The following is a 24,784-nucleotide window of genomic DNA, read 5'->3' on the forward strand; positions in this document are numbered from 1 at the left end:
GCAGGCCACACAGTTGGCATAACTACAAAGCGAGAAAGCAGCCCCACGGTACTGCGTGGGCATGTGTTCCATTCCGACTTTGTGTATGGACACCGAAATTCGAGTTTTATATCATTTTTCCGTGTGAGAAATGTCGTTCTTCTTTGATTTTCTTCCAACCATTTAAAAACGAGCCATTTCCAACAATTTAAAAATACAAAAGCCATCCTTGGCTCAGGCCTTCCCAGAAGACTTGCAGAACAGACGACAGCCCCACTGGGCTCCTTGGCTCTGCCTTGCCCAGTGCTATCACAGCCTGGCTACCAGATTCTCTTCATCCCCCACCAGTGCCCCCCTCTACCCCTTCAGGGCCCTTCCTGTTGGGTGGAAGTTCCGAGAAACCACGGGAGTCCCTGAAAGGAAGTCATATTTGTGCGCCAGGCTCTTGCTGGGGGCTTCGCATGCTACAGCATGATCTGTGTTCTCCCCACTCTGGGCCTCACCCCCCACCTGCTTCTCTGGGATAATGGGGTCTTAGAACATACTTTTGCATTCCGCTTGTCTGAGATCGACTCCCAGTCTGCTGCTTGTGGGCTGTGTGACTTTGGACAAGTCACTTCTCTTCTCTGAACTTCAGTTCTCTCATCTGTTAAATAAGGATAATGTTAGCATCTGCCTCGTATAGAGTTGTGCGAAGGTGAAATAAGCTCATACGATTGAAGTGCTTAGAACAGGGGTGGACGTGTGATAAGTACTCTATAAAAGCCAGGCATCCCTGGAGAGAAGGGTGGCCGGGAAGTTGTGCTTCCTGCCCTCCAGAGTTCCTCTTCGGATGGGGGTCCACCACTCCCCACGGTGAGTGGTTACGATGAGGCAGTCAGTGGAGGTCCTTGGTGCCCAGGTCCCTGGCGTGGCTGGAGCTCAGTGAAGTTATCTGGGGCAGGTTCCCATTGGATTTGAGGTGGTGTTCAATGTTTGTATCCCTAGAGCAGTGGGTCCTGAGTGCTCCCTGGGCCCGGGCTGGGCAAGGTATAGAGGCGGAGTTGTAAAGGCCCTTAACACCTTGGGCTAGAAGGGGCTGTGGATGCTGAGAATGGGTCCGAGGTCCTCCCTGTGTCCACTCTCTCTCACAGATGAAGATGCTGGACAGCGAGAACGGCAGGCTGGGCCGGGAGCTGGTGGAGGTGCAGGGCCGCCTGACACTGGGCGAGCGGGCAGAAAAGGAGGGCCGGCGGGAGGCCCTGGGCCTCCGACAGAAGCTGCTGAAGGGCGAGGCCAGCTTGGAGGCCATGCGGCAAGAGGTAACTTGGGTGGGCGGGCTGTGTGGATGGGGAGGGTCTTAGGAGACAGTTGGGGTGCCCTGTGCTTCCTCTCACCAGCAAGAAGTAGGTGGGGACTCCAGTGCTAGAGTCATTCTGAGAGATGACTCCCTAGGACTCGTCCCTGTTCCCCCACTCTTTGAGATTCTTCCCCAGGCATAATAGTAATAACAACTGCAAGAACTGTTTAGCAGGGGTGGAGGGGGGTGAGAGGAAGCTCTGTAGACATAACCGGGTTTGAATCTCCCAGCAGCCTCAGGGAGGTAGGTGTATTTAGCCCCATTTTACATAGATACCCAGACACTTAGGCTCAGAGAGGTCAAGGGATCTACTCAAGGTCGCATAGCCACCCAGGTCTGTCTGACTCCAAAGCCTGCACTCTTTCCATTCTGCTTTTCTGGCTGTTTCGCTGTAGCAAATCTACTGTGTGACCTTGACTAAGTCACCTGACCTCTCCGTGCTTCAGAGCATTCATGGGATGGGGGTCTGGCATAGATCCTGGCTTCCAGGTGCTCCATAAATGGTGGTTTCTGGTGAAACTGATGACCATGAGGGTTGAATTATTCTCTAAACCAGAGGGCTGTGTGTGTGACCATGCACTCCATCAGAAAATAATTTTTTACTACATGCCCTGTTGTGTGATTTATTGATAAATTATGTGCACTGAGAGGCAGTGCAACCTAATAGTTAAAAAAACAGCCTCTGGAGTCAGTGTGCCTGTCTTTGAATCCTGGCTCTCAACTTAGTAGCCCGTTAAGTTATGCAACTGTTGTGTGCCTCAGTTTTTTCATTTGTAAAACAGAGATGATTCATAGTGGTAATTAGAGTTGAGATTTTTGGAAAGTACTTAGTGCCTGCCACTGGTAAGTCCTATCTATGTGGGCTGTTAGTTTATTACTAAGAAACTGTGTATATTACAAGGCACGCACACAGAAGGAAGAGAAAAAACAAATTCTAGTAGTTAACTCCCACGCTCCCTTGGATGTTCCTGCACGTGTCCTGCCTGGGTGGGGACCACTAAAAGTCAAGTGTTGTGCAAGCCGCCTTGGAGGGGGGTGGGCTCCAGGTTGGGCCTGCGAGATGGGGCGCCGGGTTGGGGGCGGCCTTGTTGACCCCCACCTCCGGGCGTCGTCTGCCCCAGCTCCAGGGGGCCCAGAGGAAGCTGCAGGAGCAAGAGGGCGAGTTCCGGGCCCGCGAGCGAGGCCTGCTGGGCTCCCTGGAGGAGGCGCGCGGCGCCGAGAAGCAGCAGCTGGACCACGGCCGCAGCCTGGAGCTGAAGCTGGAGGCGGCGCGGGCCGAGGCCGCGGACCTAGGGCTGCGGCTGAGCGCGGCCGAGGGCCGGGCGCAAGGCCTGGAGGCCGAGCTGGCCCGCGTTGAGGCACAGCGGCGTGCGGCCGAGGCGCAGCTGGGCGGCCTGCGCTCAGCCCTGCGTCGGGGCCTGGGCCTCGGGCGGTCCCCAAGCCCGGCCCCGCTGCCCTCGCCCGGCTCCCCCGCCCGGAGCGCGCCAGCCGGAGGTGAGCAGAGTGCGGCGGGAAGGGGGAGGGGGGAAACGGTGGGAGGGGGCGTGTCTTGCGGAGTCCCCGCCCCTGGCCACGCCCCCATCTAGGTCGGCTTCGCCTGAGAGCCTGCTGCTGGCCCGACCGCACCTCTCCTTGACGACGATCCTCAATCCCGCCCACATATCGCTTTCCTTCCCTTTGGGGAGCCCGCCGAGGTTCCTTCTCTTCGCTGATCCGTGCTCCCTTGGTTGCTTCATTTTCAAGGGGGTGATGGTGCTGCCTCTTAAGGCCCCTGACTCCCCTGAGTCTTTGAGTCTCCATCTAATAGAATTGATGCTTACCCTCTCCCCATCAGCACCCCATCCTCCTCAGTGTCCCACCCCTACCTTGACACCCCTCCATACTAGGCTTGTGACCCTCAACATCACAGCCAGACAGATACACACCCAGCCTAAGAGCCCTTCCAGCAACTCCTTCAGAAATCCTTCTAGTCCCATTTGCTCCCAAGGCCCTGTGGATGACCCTGGGAAGGTCAGCCCTGTGCTTCAGGGGGTGTGAGCACGCCTTTCCAGAGCACCCGCCTTGTCTCAGCCTGACAGAATCTTGATTCCTAGGGCCTAGAATAGAACCTGTAGCATCTTAGCACCACGGGCAATGCACTAGGGGATATTGAGTCCTTGCCTTTTCAAATCTACAGATTTAGCCCCAGGATCACATTCATTCAGTTATTCAATATTTATTAAGCACCTACTATGTGCTGAATACAGTTGAATGGAGCAGTAGACAAAACTGACTAGCATTTCTGCTCTTACGGAGTTTATAGGTTCAGGATGGGAGCAGCAGACTGTAAATGCGGTATATAAATGAAATAGAGAATGTATTGGGTGGTAGTAAGTGCTGGAAAATCGGCAAGGAAAAGGGCATCAAGGGATGTTGCTACTGAGAATGTAAAACAGCACCCCTGCTATAGAAGATAGCTTGGCAGTTCCTCAGAAAATTTAGAATTACCATGTGCCCCAATAATTCAGCCTCTAGGTGTATGACCAAAAGAACTGAAAAGGGAGTTGGAACAGATAGGTGTATGCCAGCATCCATAGCAGCATTATTCACAGTAGCCAAAGAGTGGAATCAACCAGTGTCTCCATCGACAGATGAATAGATAAACAAAATGTGGTATATCCGTACAAAGGAATGTTATTCAGCTTTAAAAAGCAATGGCATTCTGGGGCGCCTGGGTGGTTCAGTCGGTTAAGTGTTGGACTCTTGACTTTGGCTCAGGTCATGATCTCACGCTCATGAGATGGATCCCTGCGTCAGGCCCCATGCTGAGCACAGAGTCTGCTTGGGATTCTCTCTGTCCCTCTCTCCCCTCTTTCTCTGCCACACTCCCCCTAGCTTGTACTCTCTCTCTCTCTCTCTCTCTCTCTCTCTCTCTCTCTCAAAAAAAAAAAAAGACTGACATTCTGACACGTGTTACAACATGGATGAGTCTTGACAATATTATGCTAAGTGAAAGAAGCCAGTCACAAAAGGACAAATATAGTATGATTCAACTTACATGAAATGCCTAGAAAAGCCATATTTTATAGAGACAAAGTGGATTAGGGGTTCCTGGGGGCTGGGGGAAGGGAGAATTGGGAGTTACTTTTAGTGGGTACAGAGTTTCTGTTTGAGGTTGTACATGTTAGTTTGCTTGGGGCTGCCAAAACAAAGTACTGTAAACTGAGTGTCTTAAGCAACAGATTTTTTTTTTTTAAGATTTTATTTATTTATTTGACAGAGAGAGACACAGCGAGAGAGGGAACGCAAGCAGGGGGAGTGGGAGAGGGAGAAGCAGGCTTCCCGCTGAGCAGGGAGCCCCATGCGGGCCTCAGTCCCAGGACCCTGGGGATCATGACCTGAGCTGAAGGCAGACGCTTAACAACTGAGCCACCCAGGTACCCCAAGCAACAGAAATTTGTGTCTCACCGTTCTGGAGGCCAGAAGGCTGAGATCAAGCTGTTGGCAGGGCCGTGCTGCCTCTGAAGTCGCTAGGGAAGGATCTGTTCCAGCCTGTGGTTCCTAGGCTTGTGGCAGAACTCTAGCCTTCACATGGCCTTCTCGTGTGTGTGTCCAAATTTCCCCTTTATATTATAATCATATTGGAGTAGGGGCATACCCTACTCCACTATGACCTCGTCTTAACTAATTACATTGGCAACAACCCTACTCCCAAATAAATTCACAATCTGAGGTACCAGGGGTTAGAACTTCAGCCTGTTAGTTTTGGGGGGACATAGTTCAACCCAAAATAGGGTGATGGAAAAGATTTGGAAACAGTGGTGACAGTCACACAGCAGTGTGAATATAAGTAATACCACTACACTATACACTTAAAGATGGTTAGAAAGGCCATCAAAATAGATGCAGAAAAAGCATTTGATAAAATACAATATCCAGTTATGATCCAAACTCTGGGAAAACTAGAAAAAGTTTTCCTTAACTGATAAACTAGGTCTTCAGAACCCTGTAGCTCAGGGCGCCTGGGTGGCTCAGTCGTTAAGCGTCTGCCTTCGGCTCAGGTCATGATCCCAGGGTTCTAGGATCGAGACCCGTATCGGGCTCCCTGCTCCGTGGGAAGCCTGCTTCTCCCTCTCCCACTCACCCTGTTTGTGTTCCCTCTCTTGCTGTGTCTCTCTCTGTCAAATAAATAAATAAAATCTTTAAAAAAAATTAAAAAACAAACAAACAAAAAACCCTATAGCAAATGTGACGTTTAACCCTTGTATTTAATATTGTACTGGAAGTCTTGGAGGTCCTAGCCAGTACACTATGGTAAGAAACATAGAATTAATATATATTAAGGTTCAGGAAGGGAGAAACAAAATTGCCACTATTTACAGATCACATGATTTTTCTATGTAGAAAATATAGGAGAAGCTACAATAAATTGTTAGAACAAATAAGAAACGTTAGTAAGTTTGCTGGAAACAAGATCAGTCTACAAAAATTATATTTTATTATGTCAGTGGAAGCAGAAAACGTTTGTTGGTAGATTGCCAACAACATAAATGATAAAATGTCGTGTATACTAGCACTAAGAATTCTCTTCCCCAAAGAAAACACCAGCTCTAGATGACTTTACAGATAAGTTCTACTATGCAAGGAAAAAAAATAATTCTAAAAATCTAATAAAATATGTACAAGACCTTTATGGAGACAACTATAAGTTTTATTGAGAGACATTAAAGGAAACCTAAATAGAAACATACTATGTTTGTGTATCAGGAAGTCCACTATTATAAAGTTGTCAGTTCTTCCAAATTCATCTATAGATTCAAGGCTATTCCAGTCAAAATCCTTACTTTGTGTGTGTCAAACTCGACCAGCCAGTTTTATAACTTCAGTGGAAAAACAAAGGCTAAGAAAGCCAACACACACTTGAAGAAAAAGAACTAGATGGGTGGGGGCAGGGCTTGCCTTGCCAAAGATAAAAGTTAATATAAAGCTTTGGTACTTCAGGCGCTGTGCTGCTGAGACAGCCATTGATCAAGTAGTCAAGGACCAGACCCATATGTCTAAAGACATCTGATCTAATCTGGAAGCTTGATCTGTGATGGGCTTTCCAATAAATAGTATTTGGATAATTGAGAATCCATAAGGGGGGGGGGGAGAAAAAGATCCTTACATCACATTTTACGTAAACATCAATTTCAGGTAGATTAAAGATTAAATGTGAACGACAAAACTCTAGCTTTTAAAAGACAATATAGGAAAATATCTTTATGACTTTAGGGCAGGAAGGGGTTTCTTAAGACACACATGCACAGACCCCATTAAGTATAACGTTAATGAATGTTAATTAAAAACCTAAAAAAGGATGGTTAGGAAGACATATTGTATGTTATATAAATTTTATCACAAATATTTTTTAAGATTTATCTTTATTTTAGAGCATGCATAGGGAGAGGGAGAGAATCTTTAAGCAGATTCCCCACTGAGTGTGGAGCCCAACTCGGGGCTTGATCCCAGGACCCCAAGATCATGACCTGAGCTGAAATCAAGAGTTGGACGCTCAATAGATTGAGTCACCCAGGTGCCCTGCAGTAAAGAAACTTTTTAACGATATAGCAAGGGCAGGGGTTGGGGTGTTTTTGTGGGAGATGGAGAGCCCCACTAAGTAGGTTGGAGGTAGGATAAGTAGAAGAGACTCTGAGGACAAGTGGAAGGTCCTGAGTGGCAGTTCCCCTGTCCGGGGAACAGCAGAGGTGACAGAGCAGCTGGAGGGCGGGGAGCAAAGTGTGGAGGAGTGGGAGGTAAGGACGTGGGGACACTGTGAAGATGCTAGCTTCACTCTGTGGGGGTGGGGGCCCTTGGGGGCAGTGGGTAGACGTCCTGCCCTGGGTCCTGTGGGTGCTGATGGAGCTGTGGGGCAGCTTGGGTGTCACTTGGCTCAGGCAAGAGGATGCTGACCGCCTGTCCTGCAGTTCCGATGTTGACCTCCAGGTGCCGCCCTGTCTCTGTACGCACTGCCCCTCCCACCTCTTCAAGCTGAGTTCATTTCTCGGCCTGGAAATAGGCCTATCTGGTTCCCAATCTCAGCTCGGGATCTTCCCAGCTTTGAGACCAAACAAATCCCTTAGCCCGTCCAGCCTGTGCAGGGGGGCATTGGTCCTTCCTTCTCAGAGAATTGTGAAGGCGGAATAGGATGTCAGGAGAGCCTAGTACCTGGCACACAGGAGCATCGAGGGGGTGGAGTGTTGTTGAGGGGGTGGAGTGTCCACCTTTGGACTGGGCCCTGGGGGGTGCAGCCCTCATATTGCTCCTGGTCTGGGCGGGGAGGCAGATCTCGGAGCCTCATGGTGGTGGGGGGGGGGATGAGCTCACCCCAACCCAGCCTGGGGTCAGGGACACCTCTGGGAAGCAGGCCTAAAGGAATGGGCCAGGCAGAGAGAAGCCATGAGGAGAGAAGGGAATAACATGCATGAAGGCCCTGGTGCTGGAAGGGGGACCTGAGAGTAATGTGGAATGGACAGCTTGTAAAAGGTGAGAGGGCTGTGCTAGGGTGAGCTGCAGGGCCTCTGTGTGATGGCCGGGATGTTGGGTTTTATTCTGAGGGCCGTGGGGGCTGGGAAGGGTTCAGCGAGAGGGTGAGGGACCCAGTATGCAGCGGGAAGCTCATGCGAGCTGCTGGGTGCAGCAGGGTGGGTGAGGTGGTGTACGAGGAGCCTGCAGGCCCCTTCCAGGCAGGAGAGGCCAGGGCTCCTGCACCCCTAAGCACATCTCCTCCCCTAGGAAGTGGTGAAGGGCTCAGCAGCCCCAGCCCCTTGGAACGCAGCCCTGGGTCTGAGCCACCATCCCCAGGACCTGCCACCTCCCCGGCATCTCCAGACCTGGACCCCGAGGCAGTGCGAGGGGCCCTCCGGGAATTCCTGCAGGAGCTGCGGAATGCCCAGAGACAACGGGTGAGGCTGGGTGTGAGCAGCTGGAGAGGGAACCGGGTGGCCCAGGGCCCTGCAGGGCGCTGCGGGTTGTCAGAGCAGAGGTCTTCCCTTTCCCCGGACGTTGGGGGCCTCAGGATGAGCTTCAGGCCCAGATGAGCACCCTGAGTCGCCAGCTGGCCGAGATGGAGGCCGAGAGGGACAATGCGACGTCACGGGTGAGGCAGCTGCAGAAGGCTGTGGCCGACAGTGAAGAAGGTGAGTGTCACCCTGTGAGTCCTTGCCCTGTTCTCTGTGCTCTTAGCAGCCGCAGCGGGACCTGTGGGATTGGCCTGAACAGCTCCTAAAGTCCCTGCCCTGGCCACCATGACCTGACTTGGAGGGGCTGTCTCCTTTGGGGGACCCTCCCTAATCCCCACTCCGTGTGTCCAGACCGGCAGACCCTCGAGGGCCCTGTGGTGGGTGGAGGGCAGGCCGGGCCTCTTGGGGCCTGGCCGGGCCTGACGGGGCCGGGGTGCTACAGCCCGGCGTGGCGTGAATGGACGGCTGAGCGGGGTGCAGGTGCAGCTGGTGCAGCAGGAGGAGAGCGTGCGCCGCAGCGAACGGGAGCGCCGGGCTGCCCTGGACCAGGTGGCCACCCTGGAGAGGAGCCTGCAGGCCACGGAGATCGAGCTCCGGGCCAGCCAGGTAGGTGGGAGCTAAGGGCCAGCCGGGGCAGGGGTGGCTGTGGGTCCGACTGTGCTCCTCTCTGTTGCCGTCTGTCTGGGTCACAGCGCCCGCTAATGTGGCCAGCCTGTGACTCCGTCCGGAAGCCCATTCAGATTCCACCCTCCTGTTCCTCCTCGGAGTCACTAGGCCGTAGAAGAAAAGGTCTGGGCTTTTGAGCCGGAAGGCAAAAAGCCTGCGTTCAAGTCCTGGCCCGGCTGCTTGCCTGCCTGCTCTCATTTTCCTCCTCTGTAAACGGGGGATGCCAGCCATTGTCTCCCAGAGATGATGCTTGAAGGGTCTTAACATACAGTGTTCGGGGGCCCTCCGTTTCCTTTGTCTCTCTGTAGCCACATGAGTGGTGCTCTGGGGTTTCTGTGTGTGTGTGTGTGTGTGTGTGTGTGTGTGTGTGTGTGTGTGCGCGTGAGAGGCAGGGCACCCTGGCCCGGGTGGTGACAGTCCAGGCCACCAACGCCTTGAGCCTTTCTTCCCCTTGCTCCCTCCCCCCCCATCCTCGCCCCCACAGCCCACCCCCTGCCTCTGGCTCCAGGTCAGTCTGAGCGGGATTGTTATGTCTGTGGTTCCAGCTCTGGCCTTGGGCCCGGCCGCGGGGGCCGCGGGGCGGGGAGGCCAGGAACACAGCTGAGCAGGGGCCAGAGTGGGGCTGCCAGGCCCAGACATGGCAGACATGGGGCTCTGAGCACGGCGACAGGGGGGCCGGGCCTGGGGTGGGGTTGATTGGCTGTAATAGGATGGGAATGGGAATGGAAGGGCCCCAGTCTGTCTTCCTGTCCTGTCCCCACTCCTCAAGCTTCCTTTACCGTCTGACCCCGTGTGAGGGAGGGAAGAACATCATCACCTAAAACCAGGTAGGGCCCAGGGCTCCTACCCGGCTCAGCTCAGGTCACACAATGCAGCTTCCGGGCCTGCCTCTGGAGAGTGATGCAGCAGAGCAGGGGATGCCCTGGAATCTGCATTTTTACCCTCCTCCCTCCTCCCTCCCCAGGGCTCTGTGAATACCTTGTGGTGCCCCTGGGCAGTGCAGTCTCCCCACTATACAGATGTGAAATAGGGCCACAGAGCAGGAAGAGAGAACCCTGGATCACAAAGCCTGTTAGACTCAGCCCAAACCAGAATGTGCTCTGGGATCCTCAGGTCAACCCATCCTGCGAACATAGGGGGAGACTGAGGCCTCGGGAGGGTCACAGGCCAGCCCCAGGTCACACGGGGAGTGACTGGACCAGCCCCCTCAAGGTCCTCAGGGGATGGGGGGAGGTGTGGGGCGGCTGGGCAGCTGAGGCCTGATTCTTCCACACCCCCAGGAGAAGGTCAGTCAGATGAAGGCCAATGAGGTGAAGCTGGAGAGTGACAAGCGGCGCCTGAAGGAGGTGCTGGACGCCTCTGAGAGCCGCACCATCAAGCTTGAGCTGCAGCGGCGCTCGCTCGAGGGGGAGCTGCAGCGCAGCCGCCTGGGCCTGGGTGACCGTGAGGCGCAGGCCCAGGTCCTCCAGGACCGGGTGGACTTCCTGCAGAGACAGGTGGGTCCCCACCACCGCCTGCAGGCTCCTCATCTGCACGCCCAGCACCAGGTGCTTTACACGGACCCCATAATACTCCCAGCAACCCTGTGAGGCAAGCGTCATCCTCATTTCATGGAGGGACAGGCAGAGACTCAGACATGACATCATTACCCAAGATCACATAGCTAATAAGAGACACAGACAGAATCCGAGTTTAAGACTCTGACAACAGAATCTGCACTTCTAGGAAGCAGGTGGGACAAGTTAGAGATGTAGATTCCACTCATGTCCCTGTTTGCCTTGGCTGCCAGGAAGCTCAGCTTTAGACTGTTCAGTAACTCTGCGAGCCCTGCAGGGTCACCCACCAAAGTCAAGAACACAGAACATTTCCAGGTTGTGGTGGTTGTGGTGGTTACTCCTTCTCTTCCGTAGCAGGGAGAAGGGAATGAGAATGGGGAGGAGACCGTGGGGTCTGAGACAACCAGGTGGGTGGCACTCCGGGTGAGGGGAGTTAACCAGCAGTGGGACAGGGCCCTGGTTGCAGTAGGCTGAGCCAGCGGGAGCACATGGGAACAATGAGCATCAGTGATGAAGGCCTAGGCAGAGTGGGAGGGGCTTGGCTTGGGTTCAGCCTCCCTGCTAGAGGCCATGGCGAGAGCAGAGCCACTTTACCATCCTGTCTGTTCTCTTGCCAGGTGACAGACAGTGAGGTGAAGGCAGGGACCCTGCAGCTGACAGTGGAACGGCTGAGTGGGGCCCTGGTCAAGGTGGAAGAGAGTGAGGGCGCCTTGCGGAACAAGGTGCAGGGCCTGACCGAAGCCCTGGCCCAGAATAGTGCCAGCCTTACCAGCACACAGGACAAGAATCTGCACTTGCAGAAGGCCCTCACCGCCTGCGAACATGACCGCCAAGTGCTGCAAGTATGGATTCCGGGGCCTGGCTCGGGGTGGGCTCGGTGAGAGAGTTAGCTGCCAAGGGCAGGCTTTGAGGGGCCCTGATAGAGTGCCAGCCCCTGGGGTCATCAGTCGGGAACCCTAGGGAGCCAGTCAGTGAGGCTTGCAGGTGGGGGGGGGGCAATGAAAGCATTGGCCGATAAGAGGAGATTTGGGGGAGCGATAAGAGAGTAAGTCTACTCATAGAGGCTTACAGACACCCAGAGGCAGGGTTGATGGGACAGAGCTGGGGTCTGAGGGGTCCCCACCTTACGTAGGTCAGTGGGCCAGTCCTGCTGTCTGCCTCGCCCTCCAGGTAAGATTTTTGAGCTGTTGTATGGGCTGTGACCCTGACCTGGAGGTACAGAGGAGAGGGGAGCCTTTGTTCCATCCTGGCTCCATCAGCCCCCGTCCCCCAGGAACGGCTGGAGGCTGCTCGGCAGGCGTTATCCGAGGCACGGAAGCAGAGCGGCTCCCTAGGCGAGCAGGTGCAGACGATGCGGGGCGAGCTGGCGGACCTGGAGCTGCAGCGGGCGGAGGCGGAGGGCCGGCTACAACAGCTTCAGGAGGTGAGGCCTGGATGGGCCCCTTCGGTCCCTAGGACGCTGAGGCCCTCCGGATGGGGTGGGACCTTCCTTATCCCAGCCTCATCTCAGACCCAGGCCCAGCCTCCCCTGGGGAAGCCTGGTTCCTTCAGCCCGCACGCCCATTACACAGACGGAGAAGCCGAGGCCCGGAGAGGCGGCCTCAGGTGATAGTTGTCTGCCGTGGGCCTCCCAGCCGCCCTGCCGAGCCAAGGGCCGGCGGCGCTAGGGGCTTGCTGGCTTCTGCAGGTGCTGCGGCAGCGCCAGGAGGGTGAGGCTGCGGCCCTGCACACGGTCCAGAAGCTGCGCGACGAGCGGCGGCTGCTGCAGGAGCGCCTGGACAGCCTGCAGGGCGAGCTTGCCCAGCTGGAGACCGAGAAGCGGGAGGTGGAGCGGTCAGCGCTGCGGCTGGAGAAGGACCGGGCGGCCCTCAGGAGGATGCTGGACAAGGTTGGCTGAGCCTCCAGGGCCCTCCCCTCCCTTCCTCTGGGTCCTAGCCGCGGTTGCCTTTGGCCACGTGTCCCCAGGGTCTGGGGCCTCGGGTGCCCCCTGGCCCCCTGGTCTTGCTGCCTCTAACCCGACACCCCTCCCTGAGCCCCTCTCTCTTGGCGGGACCTCCCTCCTTCCCGGGGCCCCCTGCTGCCCTCCTGCTCTCCCTGCCTAGGTGGAGCGCGAGAAGCTTCGCAGCCACGAGGACACGGTGCGGCTGAATGCCGAGAGGGGCCGCCTGGACCGCACGCTCACGGGGGCCGAGCTGGAGCTGGCTGAGGCCCAGAGGCAGATCCAGCTGCTGGAGGTCCAGCCCCCGGCTACCCTCTCTCTCCCAAGCCCTGGACCGGGACCCCCACCTCCCGCCCCTGCCCTCGGCCTGAGTGCCGAGCCGTCCCGGGAGTTGCTGATGGCTCAGCCAGCCCAGGCTCCTCAGCCTCCATAACCCATGAGTCCGGACCCTTGGAGGGGGCAGCCCAGAGCCAGGTCCCAGAGGGAGGGGTCCTCCCCAGCGTGGAGAGAAAAGAGATGCCAGTCAGCATGTGAGCCTGTGTGCGTGTAGGCTGTGGGCACACAGAGGTGTGAGTGTGCCTGGGAGTATTCTCGTGCGTGTAGCATGAGTCTTGTGCACAGACGTGGCAAGTCGAAGTATTAGGAATGTGTTTTACGTGTGTGTGTGTCTTTCTGTACAGACGTCTTCCTGTATGTAGATGTATGTAGGAGTGTTGGGCTTTTGCACATATGCATGCATCCATGTGAACCCGGTAAGTATTTACGTGCTTGCTTTTGTGCCTGTGGGGGGGGTGCCTGTCTGTGTTTGAGCACGTCTGTGCGTGTGTGCATGCCTGTCAGTGGGGCTCACTAGGTACCCTGACCCAGGCTTCACAGACCAGGTGGGCCAGGGATGTGGGGGACAAACAGGGATCTCTCCTATACCCCCTGTCTGCACTGACTTTGCCCTGAGGGGCCCTTTAGGCTCCTGGGAGGCGCCCCACACCCCCTTGCACGCGCGCGCACACACACACACACACACACACACACACACACACACACACACGGCCAGACCCCTGACTAGCCGCCCCTCCTGCAGGCCCAGGTGCAGACAGAGCGCACGCTGGAGGCGCAGGAGCGGACCCACCGGCAGCGGGTGCCTGGGCTGGAGGAGCAGGTACCCAGGCCCCTCCGCAGGATGTGGAAACATGGGGGGAGCGGCAGAGGAGGGCCGCGACCCTGGGTAGAAGCGGTCAGCGGCACCCGTGACTGAAATGGTCCAGACACGGGCTCAAGTGATGTCATTGGAACTCCGTCCTCATGGCTGTCCCCTGGGTGGCACAGATGGCCTGAGCAGCCCCAGCCTAGGTTATCCCAGCAGCCCACCATCCTAGAGGAACAGGGGCCTTTTTCTCCTGAGAGCAATAGTAGAAGTCCCAGGGATGATCCTTACTGGCCAGCTTGGATCCCAGATCCCTGACCTGTGCATGGGTAGGCCAGGCCTGGGTCATGGGTCCCCCCCGTCGGGCTAGCGCCAGGCCTACTTAAATAATGAGAGTGGGGACAGGTGGCCCCTGAAGAGATGCCGAGGAGCAGTCAGAAGACAACCAGCTGCCCTGTGAGACGGAATGGGAGGGGAGGGAAGCATCCTGGTGCTTCATGAGACCCACTTTATCCTGAAACAGGCAGGATCGGGTCCCCTGTGGGGCCCCAGCTGCAGCCACCCCCGTTTCTCTGACATCAGGCAGGGGGCCTGGGCCGGCCGGGCTGGCCCCACCTTCTCTTTCTTCTCCAGGTGTCCGCACTGAAGGGACAGTTGCAACAGGAGCTTCGGAGGAGCTCAGCATCCTTCTCCCCCATGTCTGGCCCCACAGGGGAATGAGCCCCTTCCTGGTGGGCATCCTGGAGAGCAGCCCTGGCCAGGGCAGGCCAGCAGCCATCTGTCCACGTGGTCGGCCCTGGCCCTGGCCTGTCTGGGCCACCAGAACTCGGCTGGGGGTGGGGAGGAGCCAGGTGGCAGCACCGAGGGCTGAGGGCCGGGGACTCCAGCAGCAGCTTCTTGGCATCATCTGTGGGTCCCACCTCGGTCCGGTCCCTCCCCTGGGATGAGCCTCCAGGTCCCATGAGAGCCTCCCTGAGTGGCTGAGCCGAAGCCGGGGGTCACGGAGGCCCCCTTGCCTCTGGCTGGCCCTGGAGCATGGGCTCACAGGAAAGAGGAAGGGAGCCTGGGAGTCAGAGACCCAGGCCTTCCCCCAGCTTTCCAGAGCTCTCTTTGCCTTAGTTCAGAGTGTGTTTCAGGAAATTCCTCAGAGCCCCTGTATTTTTATACCTTTTTCAGTGTTAACGGTTCAGAACTGTTGTTTTTTGTAGCAAGGAGACCTCATTTTCTAAAAACGGTTTGTACAGGCGTGTCTCTTCACTTCTGCACCTGAGAGATGGTGGGGGGGGGAGACACTGGGGCCTAGGCCGGGAAGGATGAGGCCCCCTGGCCAGGGGTGCACAGGGGTGGGTGGGTGGGTGGGGCTTGAGAAGGGCTGTGCCACTTCCCAGCCTCACAGGATGTTGGCGCAGGGAGGGCCCCAGGCTCCTGTACCACCCGTCGCAGGTAACAGATGGGGCCGTGACCCAAACTGCACAGCTCGACTCCTTCCAGCTACAGCTCTCCGGCCCCTCCTCAGGACAGGGCCCCCCTCTGGACAGTGGCAGTCCCAGGCCCGGGAGTGACCCTGGGGTCTTGTCCTGGCTCCGCCCAGGGAGCCTGGCGAAGCTGCACAACTTCTCCGAGGCTCGGTTTGCTCGTGTGTAGAATGGGGACGCGCCTCACAGGGTGGTTATGAGGAGGTACTGGTGCAAGGTGCTCTCTGTTTGCGAGGAGAAATTCCTCTCCTCCCTGGAGTCCAGCGGAGTCAGGTTTTGCCCCAGCTCTGCTACCTCTAGCTGTGGACGCTTGGTGGGTCACCTGCTGTCCCTAGGTGTCCTGTCTGTAAGACGGAGACATTCCCAGGCCCGTTGGGAAGGGGGTGCTGGCCACGCACGGGGAGCCTGGTCCTCAGGAGCCGGTCAGAGGGAGGCATTCTAATGCCTTGCCCTATTTCTGCCCTCTGAACCGCCAGCCTTCCCCCAAAGGTGGATCTGAGCCCACCTACCTTGACCTCCTGCTTTATACCCTACATGCATCTTTATGCCTCCATGTGGGCGGCCTCCCGTCTTGGCTTATGCCCCTTGTACCCCTCTGATGACAGGGAACTCATGCCCTCACCAAGCAGCCTGAACAGTGAGGAAGCTGTATCCCCCCGCCATGCCCCCACAGACCCTGGGAGGAAAGTTGTCACAGTCCATCTTTCTGGGTGGGTCCGCTGAAGCCGGTGGCTGAGGAGGCAGGACTGGGACCGCAGAGGCAAGGCCACAGGTCACCTGAACAGTCCCTTCTCCCCAGGGCCCCAGGCAGCCTCTCAATGAAGACAACCACTGTCGGAGGCAGGTGGCCACCGCTCTGGCTCCCAACCGAAAAATGACTGAATCTTTTGTAAAAACAATTTTAATTTTATATAAAACAAAGGTGGTCTATGCCCGGGAGCTGTAGGAAATCCAAGCAGACCAGCTGGGGTGAGGGGCATAGCCCACCTTGAGGGGCCAGGGGACTGTCCTCAGAGGGACTGAGAAGGCACATCAGAGGCCCAGGTCCCACCCAGAGGCCTGGGATGCCCCTCATCAGGGGGCAAAGAGTGGGGAGTGGGGAGCCCCCCTTGTGCCCCAGGGGTGTCTGCAGGCTGGGAGAGGGGCCTGAAACGAACCCCCAGGGCCACAGTCCACTAACTTTTTACAGAATAAAAGGGTTGTCAGGCTGGGGAGAAAAGCACCAGGTCAGGCAGGGCCTGAGGGCCCCGGATCCGAGGAAGGTCCAGGGCGGGGGGGGGGGGGGGTACCAGCTCCGCCCTAGCAGCCCCCGCAGCTCCTGGCACAGGAGGCCGCCACGGATGGACACAGGCCACTGCTGGCCATGACGCCACATTTGGAGAACTTGTCCCGACACAGGTCAGCTGCAGTGGGGGCAAGGAGCTGGGGTCAGGGTGGGGCCGGGTGATGGAAAACCACTGGCCCCTTCTCCACCCTGGGGCAGGGAATGTTCCGAGGCTAAGCAGCCAGGAGGGGGCTCAGGATCCCCCCCCGGAAGTGGCCCTGGTGCAGAACACATGCATAATCACCAGCAGGTGGGAGGGTGGGGGGCGGGGAGGGGTCTAAGGGTGCAGGCCTTCCTACCTCGAAGGAGCTCCTCATGGGCACAGACCGTGCGGACACAGATCTCCTTGTTGACCACGTATACGCGGCGGAGGCTGGGGATATGGAGCCGGGCTGGTGGCGTCACCCCACCCTCACCCAGCCCCACTGGGGGAGCCCAAGCATCCCGACCCCTACGTCTGGGCTCAACTTCAGGATCTGTGCTTCCCTCAAGTCCCACCTCGGCCGGGTGCTGCTGCCCGCCCTGCGCCCCTGCTGCACACCCCACCCCCCGGCCCCCGCCCTGCCTGTGCTCACCTGTAGAAGCAGACCTCATTGAGACACTGTTTGCAAGGCTTGTGGATGGAGTAGAGGCGGGTGCACGGGTATTGTTCCTCACGGCAGTCTAGGGGATGGGCGGGATCAGACGGGGGGGCTGCAGCGTGGGGCCCCGAGCTGCGGGGGGAGCCCCCAATGTTGCCCACCAAGATTGGCCCTCCTATCAGGGCCTAGGTCCACCCTGCACCCTCCGGCCCGGGGCACACACGCACACGGGCACGCACAGGTGCACAGCCAGCCTCACCGGGCCTCCGGGGGCTGCCCGATTTTGTACACTGTATATGTGCACAGAGCAGCAACCACACTTGGAAGCATAGATTAGGACACGCATAAGCTCAAACACGCCCACACGCACATGGTCCCAGAAGTCCACACCAACCACATGGGCAGGGCTGTGCACACAGGACCACACCCTAACACTGAGCTCACGACGGGGAGAGCGGCCCTCACGGTCCGGCTCCCGCAGGCTCGTGGGGGCAGCACAGGGGCTCCGCTCTTGGCCTCACCCGCCCCGGGCATCAGCTGGGCCTGCTGGCCGGCAGGCAGGAAGCCCCCTGCACGCTCCCCCCGCTCTTCCAGTGTCTGGGGGTCGAGGGCTCCTCCTGAGTCTGCAGCCAAGCCCGGGGGCAAGGGGGTCCCCCAGAGCCCGAGGGGCCCTGGAGTTGCTGGCCTAAAGCAGGGGCATGTCTGCAAGCCGCTGACCCTACCATCTACCCAGCCAAAGCCAAAGGCTCGGCTGCCCCCGTCCCACCAGCGCCGCGCCCCACTCTACCCCAACTCCTGGGGCCGTGCCTCTGTTTCTCCAGCTGTCAGGGAAGCTCTTACCCAGAGGCCCAGGCTCCGTGGGCTCTGTCTCCACATTTCCTGGAGCTGGTGTTGGGAGAGGGGCAGGCAGAGATCACTGAGAGGGGTCCATTCAGAGCAGCTGCCCCACCCTGGCACAGACCCGCCGCTCCCAGAGCCGTCAGGAGCTGGCAGCCTACCTACGGTGGGGGCCGCGATGACTTCCTGTTGGACTTGCTGCTGGGACTGGAACTGGAACTGCTCCGCGGGGGGCCGAGGAGTCACCTCTGAGACGGGGCACGATCAGGGGGTCCGCTCCATTCTCTCCACCCCCGCACCCAGCTGCCCGCCCACCTGCCCTGCCCTGCCCCGGCCCAGCCCTTTACCTTGATAATCATAGTAGTCCGGGTTGTCTGAGAACAAAGATGAATATGGAATTGTAGGGGGTCGGGGGAGCTTTCGGTCCCAGGGGCCAAGGAGGTCACGGCTAAACCCAGGACCACCCCCTAGGACTCCCACCTCTCCCTTCCCACCGGGTGCCCAGCGGAGTCAGGCACACCCAGCAGGGTGTGGGGAGACCTGGGCGGGGCAAGGCCCTTACCTATCTGGTCACTGTAGTGGGTGTACTGGACGTGGTCTGGGAACGGGGGCAGTTGGTCTAGGTCAAATTGGCCCTGAGCCAGCAGGCCTGCTGCGAGGAAGCCAAGTATGAGGGGGTGCCCTGCAGGGAAGGACAGCAGGGGCCCCGAGGCACATCTGGGGAGGATGAGTAGAGGTCCCAAGGGCAGGCCGGCAAGACACTAAGATTCTACAACTAGACTCTTAGATCCAAGGGATCCAAACTCCTTCCTCAAGCACAAAGGTCCTTACACTCCTTGCTCCTGTGTCACCTCACTGACCATCTTTGGCCTGGCAACCCCAGGCTAGCTTCCCGGCTATTCCTGGAACTCAGCACACTCCTGTCTGCCCCAGGGCCTTTGCGCTTGACTTTCCCTAGGCCTGTAATCTTGGTTAACCTCGCCTCCTTCGGGTCTCAACTAAAAACTCAGTCCTGCCAAGAGGCCCTCACTGACCCGTCCACCCTCTCCATCCCGTTCTTCCGTTTCCATCATAGCACTCGACACACTGACATTTATCACACGGACTTGATATGTCACCTGCCCTTCCCTAGACGGGCAGCAACGAAGGCAGGGATGTGTCTGCCCGGTTCATCACTGTATCCCCAGAGTCTAGGCCGGTGCCTGGCACATAGTAGGAGCTCAACAAATATCTGTTAAATTAATAAATGTTAGACCTGGCAGGGCCTTTGATCCCCACTGATAACTCCTATTTGACCAATAGGGATCACTCCACGGTGAAAATTATAGAGGGTGGTTGGGTCCCAAATGGGCCTAGAACCCAGACTTAGAGACTCCCTGCCTTGCGTAGCTCTCCCTCCTACACATCGGCTCCCAGGAGGGTCAGTACTTTAGAGGAAAAGCATGGGCTCCCAGTGCCTGGGTGTGTGCCCACTCTCCAGAGCCCCAGCCTGGCTGCTTCAGTCGGGGGTTGGGATGAGGGCCTGGGAGGTGCCTCCGACTTCGGGAGGGGTTGGCCAGTCCACTCTGTGGTCCAGGAGACCGGAGGCCCTGCGACCCGGGGAGCTGAGTTCTGGCCACAGGGCCCAATAAAGGCTCACTGCCAGCTCCCAACCTCCGCCCACAGCGGGGGGAGCCCCACAGCCCCAGGAGCACTTACCAGGCAGGAACAGCAGGAAGAGGTAGGCAGCTCTCATGGCTACGAGGTGAGGCAGTCTGGGCTGGTGTCAGGACAGCTGGAGGAAGAGGAGGGGCAAGCTGTAGCTCAGGCCCACTCACCCAGGACTGCGGAGCCCACCTCCGCTCCCCTGCATCTAGCCCAGAGAAGGAGGCGCTGGGAATGGAAGCCAGGCATAGGGAGGGCCAGGAGTCGGGCGGGGCAGGGTGGGGGGAGCTACTTTGGAGGGACATCTGCTGTCCCCTGTGGCCCACCGGGTGTTCAGGTCCCAAGGGACAAGGCCTCCAACCTTGCTGCAGGGTTGATCTAGCAAATGGACAGAACCCACCCAGCCTTTCTCACTAAGGGGGCCTTTCTAGCCCCCCACTAGTCTTGACTCCACTCTCCCAGCCCACAGCCATGCCCGCCTTCTGACTCAGCGCCTTCTGGTGTCTCATGCACTGATCATGTGAACCCCTGACCCCAGGCCCATCCTCAGGACCCCGGCCCCGCTCAGCCAGGACTCCGCAGCGGCTGCCAAACCCACAACCTGTTCCCAATTAGCCCCCGGGCCCTGAGTGTCTTGCTCTGCAGGAAACCACATGCATGCATGGGCCCCAGGGGCCGAAGGGCAGCCAGGCCTGGGCAGGGCTCCCACCCCCAGAAGATTCCTCTCCTGCCAGGCCTCCAGGCCTCCTAAGACCTGGCTGTCTTCATCACAGACTCACGAGACTAAGGTCTATTTGTCTGCAGCAGCAGGAAACACTTAGGGTGGAGTCTGAGGAGTTTCTCTGGATCCTAGAAGGGCAGTGCTGGAGGGACTGTGATGTCACCCAGCCCAGGGGTTCTGAGCCCCCTAACACTGTAGGACAAGTGTTGCGCGGGTCATTTTGCGGGGAGGGAACGGTGGTCCTTAGCCTTCACCAGGCTCTTGAAGTTCAAGAACTGCAGTCTTTGGCCACACTGTGGGCTTGGCCGGGTCTACGGGTCCCCGTGTGCAGTCCCAGCTCGGTGGGAGGCAGTCTCCGGACTGTCATCCTTCTGCCGACAGTGCTGGGAGAGAGCCCAGGGCCCATCCAGGAGGGCCCCTCCTACCACGGCGAAGGGAGTTCTTGCAGACAGCTAACTGGACCCCTAACTGCCCCCCGGGCGTCTAGGGAGACGGGAAGGAAACGTGGGCATCGGGCAGCGGGCAGCGGTCCCTCTTCCCTCCCAATCCTGAGCTTTCCCCGACCCGGCGCCTGGCTCATACATTCACCACCTCCCTTCTTTACTGGGGTGGGGTGGGGTGGAGGAGATGAGACCCATGACTCAAGCTGCCCCAGAGGCAGGGCACATCTGGCTCCCCACAGTCCCATTCTGAAAACCCTTGGCCTTCTCATGATAGGAGGGACCGAAAGACCTGGAGCGCTTTCCTTGTAACTCCCCACAAGGCCTCACTATCGCCTCCTTGTCCCCATGGGCTGGTGGCAGCCAGGCCAGTTGGAGCTGTCACCATTCAGGAGGAGGCCCTGAGTTGGGGCCTAAGGGGTCTTAAGAAGTGGGGTGGGAGCTGTCTGTCCCCCAAACCCTTCCTAGGCCTCTCAGCCTCCTAAATGGGAGTCTTCCTCACCAGGAAGGTCTGGGACCCAGGCCCAGGCTTATTGGGGGAAGGGGCTCCCAGGGCAAGGGGTGTGGGAGTTAACGGATCCTCCTGGGGGGACCACATCTCCAAGCACCTCTGTCTAGACTATGGATTTTGGGGTGTGGGGAGGCCGGGACCTGCCTAGGAGGCGGCCCCCTTCTGGCCCCTTCCACAGCTGGGGACCCCACCCCAAGCGATCGTAGGCAGGAGTGGATAAGCCGGGCCTACTCAGAGCCCCGGACCCCACGCTCCGGGGGAGGGGGGTGGGGGGCGCCGGCTGCGGAGCGGCGGGGGGAGACCAGATGTGGCGGCGCACAGCTGGGAACAATCAGCCTTGAGACCGCTCGGTGGCTCCCCGCGCCCTCCCGGTCCCGGCTGTCCCTTTGTCTCTCCGCGGCTGTGGCCCGGCTGCTCCCGCCGACGCCCCCACCCCACCCGCGGCAGTTCAGCCTCCCCGGGCGAACGAGAGACCCCCCCGCGCCCCGACGCCCCAACTCGGGCTCCCCCAAACTCCTCCAAACTCGGGCCCCCCCTCCAAGCGACTCCAAAGCCCCCAAGTGCCCTCTTAGCATCTGCTCAGACGGCCCCGGGGTTCAGAAAGCCCGGCAGCTTTCCCCAGGCCCGGGGGCCCGCGGAGCCCCGCACCCCAGGCCCCTCCACCCACCGGGGCCCCTTAGCGGCCCCCGCCGCTCCGGCCGCCAGGCCCGCGCCTACCTGGTCGGGTCACTCCGCCGCCCGCTCCGAGTCCGCCCGCGGAGCCGCCCCTCCGCCCGCTCCGAGCCCCCCTCCGGGCCCCCGACGGGTCGGCGCCCGCCCTCCAGCCCCGAAGCCGCTGGGTCCTAACGCGAGCTCCGCCCGCCCATCCGCCGCGCCCGCGGGGCTCCAGCCCGCTTCTGGGGCGGCCCTGAGGGAGGCGCCCCCGGGGCCGCTCTCACATGGGCGCGCAGACTTCAGGCGGGCAGAACGCCTCCCCCGTCTCCTCGCCACGTCTGGGCTGCGGTCTGGTGTGAGGTGGGTTTTGGAGGACGTGTTACCCCATTTCACAGAGAAAGAAACCGAGTCCCCTAAAGGGGATTCGCCCACGGCCACGCAGCTCTCTCCCCTCTGGCTTCTCTTAGCTTCCAGGACAGCCTTTCGGACCTGCTTTCCCTCCTGCCTCTCTGGCTGTGCCTTCTGGGTCTCCCTAGCCAGCTCCAGGTGGGGGCTGGCTTCCAGAACCAGCATTGCTGTCCGCCGGTGCACCACAGGCTACCAGGCCTGGCCCCAAGAATGTCCCCAAGGCAACAAGGATCCAAGTCCAAGTTCATGCCTCCTGACTGGCTCCCGGAGGGCTCCCCATCTGGGCAGCAGTACCAGCATCCTTCCATCCCTCAGGCTTCCTCCCTTGCTCTCCGCCCCTGCACCCAGCCCAGCACCCAGCCACTAATCCTGCTTCACAGATATTTTTTGAGTCTGGGCACTGCCCCTGCTGTGGTGTAAGCCACCATCAGCTCTTGCCCGGACTCTCCAATAACCTCTAATCTAGGCCTTCCCAAGTGGGCTCTGCCCTCCCTGACCCCCTCAGACGCTGGCCCCCTTCTACTTAAAACCTTTTGCTGGCTTCCCATGGTACCTGGGAAAAAAGCTAAACTCGCCTGTGACCAGCTCCCCCCCCCCCGCCAGGACCCCACCCTTCATCTTGGTCTGGCTCTGCCTCCTCATTCCCTGCCTGATCTCCCAGCAGCCACATGGCCTTTTGGCACTCTCTCACTAAGCCCTTTCCTCTGCTGCCACAGGACTTTTGCTCAAGCTGCTTCTTCCTCCTGCAACACCAATGAGGTCCGCCTCCTTCAGGTGATAGACCAAACCCGCCCTTCCTCAGAGGAGCCTTCCCTTTCTCCCTGTTCTGCCCCTTATCACCTTCTGCTCTGCAGCTCACAGGTCTCCCGTTGCCCTGTCTGTGCCCATTTGAATCCTGCTCCTCTCCCACGTGAGCTTGGGAGCTACGTGAAGACGGCGATAAAGTCTGTGTTTGCTCATCCCCCGTTTATGCTCATTAGGCACAGTGCCAGGCTCAGAGCAGCTGTTCAGTAAACATTAATGGAATGAATGAATATGCACTCAATTCTCCTGGGAGAGACTGGCTGGGTGGGGCTGTTGGTCCCTGCCTCTGGGGCAGACCTCCACCCTGCCTGGTCAGGGGAGCCCATGCCTGAGGCGGCAGCTCTGGCTAGGAGGACATGGGGATCTCCTTGCCCCCAGTCATGCACCCCACAACTGCCTATCCCTTAAACTCTGAATCCTATTAGGCAGAAACTCCGTATGTCCCATGCATCCTTTGTTCCCTGGTGCTGGTTTGTCAAAGGAATGAATGAATGAATGAATGAATGAATATCCGCCACCCCCCTCTCCAGGGTCTATCACAGAATAGCAGGGACTTCTGTTACCTGGAGCCCTATGGGCCCTCGGGGCCAGCACAGCCCTCTCTGCCCTCCCTTAGCCCTTGGCTGCTGCCAGCCACAATCCCACTAGGGTAGGAGGGGACACCACCTGGCAGAAAGGCTATCCCCTACACTCATGACAAAAGGGGGAAACGGAGGCCCCAAAGCTTCCCACTCTTGTGTCCCGGCCTCCAGACCCTCTCTGCTGCTTCCACCCCCTCCCCTGGCCCTAAGGACCCAAGCAGAGGTGGCAGCTACGCAGGGACGGGGTAGTGGGTGTGGGTCTCCAAGGCCGTCTTCTCCCGACGGCCTTGGAGATTCGCTTCTTCCCTGCTCGCCTCTCCCACCAGGTTACAAGTTGTCCACAGGCAGAGGCCAAGTTTCTTGTATACCGGGCAGCACCTGTACCTGGCACATGACTGCCCAATACCCGCATGAGTAAATCAGCGAAGGGTAGAGGAGGGATTCGAACCCGGTGTCCTCCAGCCTCCCCTTGCCCAGCAACTGCCACCCTGAACTACTGCTGGTTGATGACGCCGTGCCCAGTGCAGAAGGTCTGTGGACGCGCCTCGTAGTATAAATTGCTTTTTCACGCCCCACATCCCTTCTCCGCAGTTTTGAGTCCACATTTACTGAGCTCCTGCGAAGGCAGGCCGGGTTTGGCGCCGGGGCTTCCGGTAATGAGGTCGGCGGGGGCTTCCGGAGGGCAGGAAGCCGTCTTTCTTTCCTGCTCCCTCCTGCCCCGCACCGCCGGGCCAGATGACCGAGTTGCCTCTCCAGAGTAGGGCTTGGCCAGTGTCCCATTGGTGGGATGAGGTCAGAAGCACCCACCCTTCCCCCGGGGTCAGGGCATGTGGTTCGGGCTGGGAGACGCGGGCTCACAGCCTGGACTTTCATCTGAGAGGGGAGCTGGATCACAAACTCGTCCCGGGGGGCATGGGCATGGGAGGCAGAAGGGAACTGACCCCGTTAAAAGTCTCGGAGGCTCTGGCACTCGTGGGAGGCATGGCCCCTTCTCTTGCTGCCTGCACAGGATGGTAGGAAGGAAGAGTGTGGATGCTGGGGTCCGAGCGATCTGGCCCCACCTCTAAGTGTGTGGCCTCTAAGCCTCAGTTTCTGTATCTGTAAAATGGGGATAAGACTGACTGTACAGTGATGAGGATTGAATGAAGACACACACGAGGTGTTAACGCGGCACGAAGCCCGTGCTCAACCCGAAAACATCATT

General features: G+C 58.5%; 2 protein-coding genes across 7 annotated transcripts in view; one reads left to right on the top strand and one right to left on the bottom strand.

Moving 5' to 3' along the window:
* The window catches only part of CROCC (ciliary rootlet coiled-coil, rootletin), a 41,444-nt gene extending 26,616 nt beyond the window's left edge, over positions 1-14,828 (top strand). For both annotated transcript variants that reach the window (XM_035726996.1, XM_035726997.1), the window contains exons 26-37: positions 1,113-1,280; positions 2,440-2,812; positions 8,072-8,241; positions 8,355-8,475; positions 8,741-8,904; positions 10,245-10,460; positions 11,138-11,362; positions 11,794-11,943; positions 12,208-12,408; positions 12,623-12,754; positions 13,538-13,615; positions 14,234-14,828. In XM_035726996.1, coding sequence (XP_035582889.1) covers positions 1,113-1,280; positions 2,440-2,812; positions 8,072-8,241; positions 8,355-8,475; positions 8,741-8,904; positions 10,245-10,460; positions 11,138-11,362; positions 11,794-11,943; positions 12,208-12,408; positions 12,623-12,754; positions 13,538-13,615; positions 14,234-14,320 — 2,085 coding nt within the window. In that variant the 3' untranslated portion in view covers positions 14,321-14,828. The remainder of the gene's footprint in view (positions 1-1,112; positions 1,281-2,439; positions 2,813-8,071; positions 8,242-8,354; positions 8,476-8,740; positions 8,905-10,244; positions 10,461-11,137; positions 11,363-11,793; positions 11,944-12,207; positions 12,409-12,622; positions 12,755-13,537; positions 13,616-14,233) is intronic.
* Positions 14,829-16,002: 1,174 nt separating this feature from the next.
* Positions 16,003-24,733, bottom strand: MFAP2 (microfibril associated protein 2). Of its 5 annotated transcripts, none has more exons than XM_027619672.2 (9): positions 24,522-24,733; positions 19,516-19,591; positions 18,380-18,466; positions 18,165-18,191; positions 17,979-18,065; positions 17,821-17,865; positions 16,975-17,062; positions 16,699-16,772; positions 16,003-16,478 (listed from the first exon to the last, which is right to left on the bottom strand). In XM_027619672.2, exons 2-9 carry the CDS (start codon positions 19,550-19,552, stop codon positions 16,375-16,377), a joined length of 549 nt encoding a protein of 182 aa, XP_027475473.1. In that variant the 5' UTR covers positions 19,553-19,591; positions 24,522-24,733; the 3' UTR covers positions 16,003-16,374. The 5 variants fall into 5 exon arrangements, with proteins under 5 accessions (XP_027475473.1, XP_027475454.1, XP_027475464.1 ...); XM_027619653.2 differs by having other exon boundaries at positions 18,380-18,469; positions 24,522-24,732; XM_027619663.2 differs by lacking the exon at positions 24,522-24,733 and adding an exon at positions 21,851-21,926.
* Between the last annotated feature and the right edge of the window lie 51 nt (positions 24,734-24,784).

Source organism: Zalophus californianus, chromosome 4 (assembly GCF_009762305.2).
Source record: "Zalophus californianus isolate mZalCal1 chromosome 4, mZalCal1.pri.v2, whole genome shotgun sequence".
Lineage (NCBI taxonomy): Eukaryota > Metazoa > Chordata > Mammalia > Carnivora > Otariidae > Zalophus > Zalophus californianus.